The sequence below is a fragment of the Sprattus sprattus genome (genome assembly GCF_963457725.1).
Source record: "Sprattus sprattus genome assembly, chromosome: 15".
NCBI classification, from domain to species: Eukaryota; Metazoa; Chordata; class Actinopteri; order Clupeiformes; family Clupeidae; genus Sprattus; species Sprattus sprattus.
Window position 1 is genome coordinate 12,527,164 of NC_137913.1, and position 11,475 is coordinate 12,538,638.

Here is an 11,475-nt window from a genome sequence, read left to right on the forward strand (position 1 = left end):
GGTTTAGGTGTCCAAGTGAGAAGAAATTCAAACTCAAAACAGAAAAGTTGCATTTGTTTTCATTAAAAACCCAGAATCTGTACAAAAAATATGTGTATGTATTCAAAAACAGCGAAGAGCCCTCTTTTGAACATTAACTTCTGTGCAACCATTTACAGTAATTCACTTATTCAACATTTAACTGTGGAGAAACCATGAATAATGAATAGTTAATAATTCAAACCATTTTGAAAGTTCTGAAAGAACATCTTGTAGTTTCATGGAGGCAGGTAATAAATAGTATGTACTGTTTCCTTGTTTGTGTACTCTAATGTACTGATGCTATCTCATAATGATTTAATCATGTTTAGGGTCACATTGCGGTTCTATGTCGATCATCACATTCATCCACAAAGACAAACAAGGGTCTTCCTACCACGTCAGTCACGGAGGACGTTCACTACTCCACTCTCAGTTCATCCAGTACTTCACTTCTTTTCAAAACACAAAGTCATAAATACATGTCACTAAAATTATTGATACATATTTATCAATATAGGAAGAAAAAATAAAAACTAAACAAAATAAATTAAAAATAAATTAATAAATAATAAATACAAAGAAGAACAGCTTATTCCTGCAAAGACCATCACTGAATTCCCAACATTTGGAGCAAAACAAGTTGGGTTTAAATGATGAGGAGGCTTGCAGATGGAGATGAAGAGTATAAAAGGCTGATTCATCATCCTCTCCTGAAGGTGTTTGGTAATCTCGACTCTGGCCTAAATTCCAGTGTTGTGTACATTTTTGTTTCTTTTTTTCCCTCCTGCTAAGATGCAGGACAAGGCCTTGTGATGGTAAGCTCCACGAGGAAAAAGTGACAAGGAGGGGAGGAGTACCGAATCAGTACCCGGCCGGATAGCCACCTTTCCTCGGGTCGGACTCGGCACAGATCTGGTCTCCCTGCCGCACCACTGCCTGGACCACTGCCCCCGGGGTCCTGAGCAACTCGGTAACATGGTTCTTCTGGGCCAGTCCATCAAGAACACTCTGCAGTACAAAGTCAGTGTGAGTGTATGAGCACCAAGTACATTGGGCCGGGGCTCAGCCCTAACACATTCACTCTTCAAGGTCATCACACAACCTCAACACATCCATCCTCAACAATGTATTTTACAATTCTCTATCTTAATAATTCAAACACTGGCTTAAAGATGTTATAACTTCTACCATTAGATCTTATAACTCTACTCTATAACTCTTATAACTCTAACGTATTGCAGCTGTATAAATAGTATACATAGAGTATATAGCAACTTGAAAATTGAATGAAATGAAAATTGTTCCGATATTCTGCGTGAATAAAACGTGTTTAATAAACTAAACGCTTTTTAACAAGACGTTAGCTAACTGTGACATTAAGCTAGCTGGGAAGCGCAGCACAAGTTGAAGTTATACTGTCAAGCTAGCTAGCGTGGTTTGAGCATAATATGAGAATTACTCCAATTATGCCATGGCTAGGTAATTCAAGCTAGATTGATCATTTCCTAGCTATATGCATACTTATTCATTCATATTGATATTCTCTCTTCTCTCTTTCTTCATTATCTTTCCAATATTTGACACTGATGCACAGGAGAGTGCACTTAAAGAAGGTTTTACTGTCATCAGCTGGTCATTTTGCACACCGCCACATTCAGAGGAGAGGGTTGTCAGCACAGATCAGACCTTGTTATATTTTATGTTCAGTGTGTCAAAGCAATCATAAGCCTACTCTTTAACATCTGTAAATTGATGCACCCATGGCTACCATACCCCCCATACCCCACCCACCCACCTACACAGACACAGACACAGACACACACACACACACACACACACACACAGACACAGACACAGACACAGACACAGACACAGACACACACACAGACACACAGACACACACACACACACACACACACACACACACACACACACACACACACACACACACACACACACACACACACACACACACACACACACACACACACACACACAAACACATTCAAATTCACAGTGTAACCCCTGGCTTGCACTTGTCTGTTTAGTGCATACACTAGATACACTTCATTTGCATTTATACTCAAACACACACAGACATGAAAACTCATACACATGTTATCAAGTTTCTGAAATGCAGATTTTGAATGATAATAGGGCATTCTCGCACTGGTGTCTGGTGTCAGAACATGTTGAAACTTGTTTATTTGTTTGTGTTTGTGAGGGTGAACCACTAACAGTCTTCATGGAATGTCTTACCTTCTCAAAGTTCTGCTCCACAACTGTCATGTTGGGGTTGAGCTGATTGTGAACTCTTGGCTCGGTAACCGATTTTTTCAGGTCATAGTTAAAAAACAAAGAGTTCAGAATTACCTGCGGGGAAACAACAAGAACAGACACATCAGTGCCATATACCACAAACACGTTTTTAATTAAAGGATTTCCAATCCCTGCAACCACAGGCAATAAAGCATAATACTGTCGCTAATTTGAAGGGGATGGGTGGGATATCAACACATAACAAATCATTCTTCAAGTTGCATGCCTACTATCCAGATAAGTCATTCAACCCACATGGAATATCAATGTAAAAGTTATACATGTTTTGATGAATTATACAAAACATGTCTGTAATGAATAGCAATAAATATTAAGCTCCTGGTCAAATAATTGCACAGATTAGAAGTCAACTGATCAACTAATTGAGTACAGGATGCCACAACAGATCTTACTTAATTTGAATATCTAATTTAGTTTCTCTCAATATGTAAAAGATTGTGTCACCTATACCGATTTGGAGCAGACAGTGAAGAAATCTTAGACTGATTGGCAAGAGTCAAGTATGAATGTGCATGAGATATTCGAGGGAAGAGTTTGCATATTAATATCTGTGCACACATCCATGGTTACCAGGGCTGTTGCTGTGGTGATCTTTGTCCCACCAGAAGCTCCGACCACCATTTTGACTTTGTTGTATTTGTCAAAGATGATTGTGGGACACATTGAAGACAGAGGCCTTTTGCCTGGATCGAAACAAAAGAGAGGAAGGACACTTTGCGTAAACACGGATTAGTCCGATGAGATAAATAAACAGCAAGCCACACACAACCCTAGGGTTACAAGCAGTGCTAATCAGGAGGAAATCTCTTTTTCAGATTTAACCAGTGTCTTCAACTTCTTCCTGGTCCAGTTTACCTCTGGCGCAGAATGTGAGGCCAGCCTAAAATGGATTAAACTATATCTCCCAGGAGTCTCAGAATGGGAGCATGGGAGCACGGCACAGTCTATTGCGTTAGTAGGTCACTGGGTGATGTGTACCTGGCTGAATGAAGTTACTGGGAGAGGGAGGGACACCAAAGCCGTTTGTCATGTACGGAGAGCTGAAGTCATCCATCTCATCGTTGAAGATGATGCCAGTCGAGCGGGACATAACTTTGGAGCCAAAGCTGGGTAACATTTTCAACATGATTTTATTTACAATAGCATGTGGTTTCCACCAGAAAGAGATTCAGGATAATAAAAGACTATCAGTTTGATATTACGTGAGATATCCTAGTGGTAAAATGGGGAAATATTGGATTAAATAGGTATCAGGGTTTGTGACTAGGTTTGACAATACTTTGAATATGAATCTCACTATTATTTTCACTTGAGTATAACCCTTTTATAGGATGGAGCAACTATTTTAGAAAATTCCATGCTTGTAATGATCAATAACCATATTAAGCACAAATATTAACCAAGACTAACACTCCACTAACTGTCAACTTCTTGCATAGTTGTAAAATTAACTTTTTACATTTGTAAAAGTAACACAATTTACATTAGCCTTTCAAATAGTATTAATTGTGAGTGGTTATGATTAAGTTTGGGTCAGGTGTAGTAAAATATGGTCATAATGTGTATTCTTCCTACTTAAGAAGATCATCATTTTTTTCTTTCTTACATACAGTATGTCATGTCATGAGGACATGTATACAATGTAAACACAAATACAGCGAGACTTAGGGGTTTTCTTACTATAGGTTGATGGTGCTGGTGGCTGCTACCGCACTCCCATCCTCAGCAATGACAGAGAGGTGGGCTGTCCCATGGTTGTCAGGGACAAAGTACTCTGGCTCATAGTAGCTGTCGGGGTGAGTGGTGTCATCTGTGATTTTGTTCCTGATCCCGTCTGCAAAGTAGTCTGAGGTCATGTTATGGATAAGCTGAGGAAACAAAATAAAGGAAGGATGTGAGGGGAAAAGAGAAAGAAAAAGAGAGAAAGAATGAGTGAGTGTGTGTGTGTGAGAGAGAGAGAGAGAGAGAGAGAGAGAGAGAGAGAGACAGACAGACAGAAGTGGGAAGGAGAAAGAACAACAACAGACAAATAAGCAAAATGACAGCAACGTTGGTTTCAGAGGAGAGAGAGGCAGAGAGGAAATGATGAGAGGTAAATATATGGTGGGAGATGGATGAGTAATGTCAAAGTGAACACTACATGGACATGATATGAAACTTAAAGGTATACTTCAATGTATAAAGGGCACTTTACTTCCTCCTCAACCCCCCTAGAAAATCATTATATATACTACATACGTACAACACATTTGACACAGAGGTGACGTAGACGTGAAGTGATGTAAATGTAAACATTACTCCGGTAGAAAGAACTAAATGAGGATTCAATCATCAAATGTCACTTCAAGTGAACATTGTGTAATGAAGAGTTGTTTTGGAGTGGAGAAAAAGGAAGTCGAGACCAATTTTAATGTGTCCTTTATAATGCCTGTAGATACAGGCCCTGGGCTCTGTAAAGCGCCTTAAGACAATTTTATTGTTTTGGCGTTATATAAATAAAATTGAAATGAATTGAATTGAATTGAATTGAATTGAATTGAATAGAATAGAATAGAATAGAATAGAATAGAATAGAATAGAATAGAATAGAATTGAATTGAATTGAATTGAATTGAATTGAATTGAATTTATACAGTGGAGAGTTAAGATTTTACTTACGTCAGTGATATTGAGGTAGCGTGGATCTCCAAGCCTGCTTCTTTTGGCGTAGGCAAAACGGAAGGCCTCCACAATGCGGTGGTAAGTAAGAGTTTTCTTCTCAGACGTGGAAACACTCATATCTGAGAAGTTGTAGCCTGTAGGTCAATGCAATTGAGTTAAATTCCATTGAAAATATAAAAACATAGTCAGAACTAAAAACAGCTGCCTTTCCCAAAAAGTGTTGTTCTATCACCATTGTTAAAGAGAGAGACTGCTATTTTGGCTTACTCTCTTGGAAGCGATGGTCATAGCACAATCATGCTTTCGGGAAGCACAACCCAGGAAGTTCTTGAAAACCCATTTTATGGGTTCTCATTCAATATATCTTTCTTTTCTTCTTCAAAGACCTAGACATGATTATTTTGTGGTGTTTGATCTCTCAAATACATGAGCTAAATTGTGTTCCGCACTCAAACTCAACATTAATGAGAGAGAGAATGTCTGGACGGTAAATAGGGATTGACATTCAAATCTGGTACAAGAGGGCAGGTGTCTTACAATATATCCGTTTCACAATGTCAGCCCAATTAGTGGAAGATCAAACAACAAAGCCGCCTGATTAAATCACGACGCATTTGAAAGCAAGCTTCGTAGACTCGCATAAGAGGTGGGTTGCATTTCAGAGGCAGGATGAAGGGTGCCACATGAAATGCATGAAAACCGCTGGCTGAAAGAAGGAGAAGATGGAAGTGCATTATCTGGGGTGCATAATTTCCCAGAAATGAGCACAGTCTGAAAGTCTGAAGCATCCTAATGTGTGGTCGCTTCCTGCAATCTGTGACGACAACATGTTATCTGCATTTAGCTTACAGTCTGACCATGCCATATGACACAGAGTCTGCCAGAGCTACTGTATATTTCTCTGGAGGATAACCAAACAACTGAAACTAAAATGATTGTCCATCATTACAGAGAACATTGACACATGATGGTAACATGCTCATTCATTGATTTACTTTACTTTATTTAGTTCATTTTGACCTGCCCAGTCATAACATTCCTGTCAAAATGGTGTTTTAGCCTTTTTATTGGCTAGCATTAAACAGTTCACATTAATAAAGATGCACACTACACATAATACTACATTGAAAACATTAATAAAACTAATTTCAAACACAAAACCAATACCATATTAAGAAACAAAAACATGTCCAGTTGGCAGTCGTTTCATGTCTCTTTCTGAGTTAAACCTCAGGGAATGCCCCGAGCCCCACCCCACCCCACCCCTCTCCTCACCATCTACGATGTTGAGTATAAGGGCCAGCACAGGCCCACTGGAGGGGGCGTCGGGGACGTGCATGGTGTACTCGCCCACATTTAGCCTCAGGGGACTCTCATTCAGCACCGGTGTGTACTCCAGCAGATCCTCCAGAGTGATTACCCCACCTAGAGATGGCGAGTGACACTCAGAACCACACTGGCAACTCACATTTACAGTCTGTCATAGATGCTGTCAGCAACTTGCAGCAACATCAACAGCACCTTTGAGCAACAAAACGGCTAACAGTGCAGTTACAAGACATTTTTATCAGTATTTCTGCTCTCTGGGTACTGAGCTTGTGATCTTGGTTTTATTTTTCACCGCAATCAGTGAAATGGTGGCTTGTGTCGATACAAAATGAACAGAGACACACATTTCAATATAATATTATAATCAACCTAGAAGAGGTCACTGGCAAACATTCTGCCATATGAAAACAGCAAATCAAGTGTGTCATAGTGCAGAATGTGAGAGGGCAGTATGATTTCCAAGATATGAAACATTGCTTTTATTATATAAGCAGTAGGGTCAGAATTTTCAATATTACTGTAATAATAACAGTCCATTAAGATTTAATCTCAAGGCACCACTGCTTTCATTAGAGTTTACTAAACTACAAGAGTCACTTCTGGCACCTTTTGACCTTAATCATCAGTCCTTCAGTATCACAGGTTTTTGCCACAGATGACTGAGAAGGACAGTGAACAGACTGACCTGCTGCCTGGATGTCATCCACTATGCTCTGAGCCATCGAGCCATTGTAGAAGACATCGGGCCCCTCCTCAGCTATTCTTTCGTAGGTGTCGGCGAGCTTTGGAAATTTAATAATATCATTTTCCTTCAGGAGGTTTTTTGATGAGTCACAAAACACTTCGCTGGAACATGGAGAGAAGAGAAAAAAGGCAGTGTTGAGAACTACTTGTCCCTTCTTTGTCCGCTGTTATAGACTGAGTCAATGACACAAGTCCAGTAGTATCCTTGAATTATGTCAGAACATAGTGAGAAAAATACTTTGAACACTCTAGGGAAACATCTTTATCCCAGTGACCTCCATCACTATCACTTTGACTTCTATTTTTATACATTTTCTTTCAATTGTGGCAAATTGTAAGTGTGCTATTACTATGTATAGAGACATTTATGCATGAGAACAAAACATCATTGATCTTGTAAATTTCAAATATAACTCTAAATTTCTTGTTAGTCTTGGGGACTAACAGGGGACACCAGTCAGTCAGTTTTGTCTGACTTACCACAAGGCCACATCACTGAGAATGGATTCCCCGTTCTTGTTGATAGCGTTGGCCAGGGCCTTGCCCACAGGGAAGCCATAGCGTGCCAACATGATGCTGGGCTCAAACAGCTCCCGCCAGGGCAACCGGCCATGCCGCCGGTGGGCCATCTCATAGCCCCGGATCTCTCCAGGTATGGCGATGGACAGTCCACCTGCCCACAGAGGACCCACCATACACATCGCTTCACTGACTGTGTGTGTGTGTGTGTGTGTGAGTGTGTAATTTGGCCATCACATATTTTGAGTATCCAGTAGAATGCAGCAATTTTATTTGAACAAAACCTTGGCTAAGTTCCAATGTAATACTTTCACATGTGAATACAAAGCATTAGACATCAGGCATCATGCATCTAAATGCACATGCATCACACAGTACCACATGCATGTTCTTATGGTATTTAGCTGAAAAGCACATGCGAAATAATACGTTTTATATAACTTACCGCAGTGCCTAAATGGCCTACAAATCCAATCAATCACATATTAAGATGTGTACCCATCCACAGCAAAAGTAATTCAATTGAATGTAATTTAATAAATCCGTAAATCCAATAATTATTTTTAAAAAACACAGTGTTTATTTTGCAGATGGTTTTATTTCAGGCCTATAAGTATAAGGCTTTCGCCCCATATCTGGTGAGGGGTTTAGAGTTTGTGAGTTCATGGATTTCTATTATCATAGGAGAATCTCTTTAAATTACATCCGTTATCAGAGAGCAGAGGAAGTGGCCTCTTTGGCAGATCATTCCGGCTCTTATCTTGAGCTGACTGCAGACGACAACACTAACATCACCACACATCTGTCCTCCACTGGTTATCAGTGCGGTGACACATTCAGAGCCCAGTCAGTCACGTGCCAGGCTAACAATATGGAGGCCATACCTTTGCGAGACAGCTGGGTGTTGTTACCAAACATGTCCTCTGTTGCATTCATGGGGGCAGTCTCCCTTGCATCAATGGTCTCCACCTTTCCTATGAGAGACAATATTCTTTACTGGCTCATTGCGCAGCAGTAGCGTGGAATTGTAACAGACTACAGACAGGAACTTATCATCTGTTATGTCATTTGAAATTCAGCAGTGTAATTCCATGTTACTGTTACCGCTCAATGCTAAACTCATACATTTTTTCAGGCATTTAGAGATTTTGCTGATTGATTGATTGATTGATTGATTGATTGATTGATTGAATGAATGAATGAATGAATGAATGAATGCATGGCTATTTATTTGATTGTTTGGTTAATAACCCTCATATTGTAATTATTACACCTCTTGTGGTTTATGATAGATGTTTAACTATAATATATCATTTCTAGTTTTTTAGCCTCCTTTTAATGATGTTGTAGCACTAACTTTTATTTAAAAAAAGGGAAATTAGTATTTTTGTGTCACACTTAATTTGGATGGTCGCTTATAGACTATCTACAAATGCTCAGATTATAACCAAACTATCTGTTGAAACTCTGTTAACTACAGTATATGGTTATTGTAAAGTTTAGGGGGTTTGGTTTGGTAAAGGTGATGTTCACTGAACAATTAGGAAGACTGAACTTGATTTTGACAAAGCCATCTGTGAAGTATTTGTAGACAATCCAAAAAAGTGTGACCGTATTTGTGAAGTAAACAATGTATTTCACAACTCACAGCACACATTTAAAATAGGCAGAAAATATACACAATAAAATGCGTTATTTCATAGATAACATAAAAACACTTTGGTGTGATTTGTGAAAATGCACAACTATTCATATCAACACCAACTGCCTGCATTTAATGTGACATCTGACAACTTTACAGTTTATTTTAACCCATAAAACTCTAAGTATAACAGTCTTGGACATTCATTTTGAAGGCCTTTAAAGGGCTTCAAGAATCTTACTATAATGCATTTATTTATGTAGGGAGAAGGATGTAATGAATCCTTGGGACTTTAAAATTAAATGAAAGATTCTTATCAAAGACGAGAGTTTGAAACTGTCATTTTAAACAAGAACACAACATGAGGGTTAAACTGATTGATTGATTGATTGATTGGACCCCAATCAGACTCACCTGTGGATGCATTGTAAATGGTGAAGAAGAGCCCGCCTCCGATTCCCATGCTGTGTGCATTCAGAAGTCCTACACAGAGCAGGGCGGCAATAGAGGCATCCACCGCCGAGCCGTTACGCTTCAGGATGTCCCTGACAAACAATATTATTAACAAATGAAATGGATTAGGGGTAACAGAACAGGTTCCTAGAGAGTAATTAAGGTGGGCCACAAATTACATAGAATGTACAAAGGACATACATAGAAGTCATTCTGACAAAAGAGGTTCTCACTGCCCAAGGGTACCAATGGGTTCTACACAGTTCGAACAGAAGTATAAAATGTTTTTGTGCGAAGCAAAGTGTCACTGTGATATAAACGCAGTTAAATGTGATAATTTTAGCTTTTATTTCAACACTAATCATTTAGATGTAGCATTAAATTGGCAATGATCATAGACATTGAAAGTGTTCTATCAAAAGTCATGCCTCACAAGGTTATGCCATTCAATGCAACCAGTCTTTATTCAAGCACTGGTGCCTATTTGAGATTACAATGCAATTAAGACCCTAGTAAAATTGTACTTTTCAATCACCAGTCAAACACAGGTACCCTACTTGCTCTCTACACAAGTTCCAGGGCTTTTTCCTCACCTCCCGATCTCCGAGCACTTCCCTGCGTCTGCGGCCACTGCTGCCTTGGAGTAGAAGTGATCAGTGGGGCCAGTGGGCCGCTTGTTCCCCACCCCCAAATAAATGCCCAAGAAAAACCCCACTGCAGCCACCAGTAAGACCACCAGCCCAGCAACGAGGGACTTCTTGACCATTTTCCTACGGAGAGGAGAGGCTAGAGTGGTTATACGTTTCCTTTGTCAGTGTCAGTCTCATCCTTGTGTGTTTGTGTGTGAAATTGTGTGTGTGTGTGTGTGTAACATTGTCTGTGACATCATAAGCCGTTCTGCAAACAACCTACATTTTCTGCATACAAATTGTTCACATTTATTCTGCTGGCATCTTGCTTGACAACAAACTAAAGCTGCAGGAGAGTTAAACTGAGTGCAGAGCAAATTCATTTACATTCATCACGGTTTGGATAGGACAACAGCAGGTCAAATTTTTTAAGTCTTTTTTTTTTTAAATCTGATTCCTACCTTGGCAAAGTTTCCACCACTGTCTCTTTCCTGTTAAGTGTTAAGTCATGCATGAGTCATGCTTGAGTGTTTGTTTGGGTGAGCACTGGCAGCTCTGTGTTTTTATTCTACAGCCTGTATGCTGAGTCAGTGAATTTAGAGTCATTATCGTCACTAGCAGGTTTCAAAACATGCATTTAGAGGGAAATTATGGTTTGGTGTGTATTAAGTCAGTGACGATATAAATGGAGTTAAAGACACCTGTCACAGACTACAATATGCAATATGTATATCAAAATACAAACCTAGCCAAAAAAATCAATTAACAATACAGTTTCACAATAAATGAATGGTGGCAGATTACAACCAATGCCTCTATCAGTTCCTCAGTTATGTTCTTCGTGAACAAGGAGAGAAACACAGTGTTTGTCCCTCCACTTGTTATACCATGTAATATCAATATTCTCCATCTTGTTTAGTTCTGACCTCAATAAAATACTTTATTTCAATAAGCGGCAACATAGCATTCACCTGTCTATTTAGGACTGTTCGTCCCACCCTTTCAAGATAACATCTTCCCCCGTTGAACTTATGTGAGCTCACAAAACTACCTAAAAGCCATAGGCTTCTGTCTGTGTTAAACCAACGAAAAACATGTTTTTGATATCATATGTGGTAAGATATTGTAGCATGTTGG

General features: G+C 39.4%; 1 protein-coding gene across 1 annotated transcript; it reads right to left on the reverse strand.

The window, feature by feature from the left end:
* Positions 1-882: 882 nt before the first annotated feature.
* Positions 883-10,475, reverse strand: ggt1a (gamma-glutamyltransferase 1a; the record flags this gene model as incomplete). Its single annotated transcript, XM_080852190.1, has 12 exons — positions 883-1,029; positions 2,281-2,394; positions 2,932-3,044; positions 3,340-3,467; positions 4,042-4,229; positions 5,020-5,156; positions 6,298-6,447; positions 7,037-7,197; positions 7,576-7,768; positions 8,499-8,588; positions 9,671-9,801; positions 10,303-10,475. The coding sequence occupies 12 exons, from the start codon at positions 10,473-10,475 to the stop codon at positions 883-885; spliced, it is 1,725 nt and encodes a 574-aa protein (XP_080708316.1).
* Positions 10,476-11,475: the final 1,000 nt, after the last annotated feature.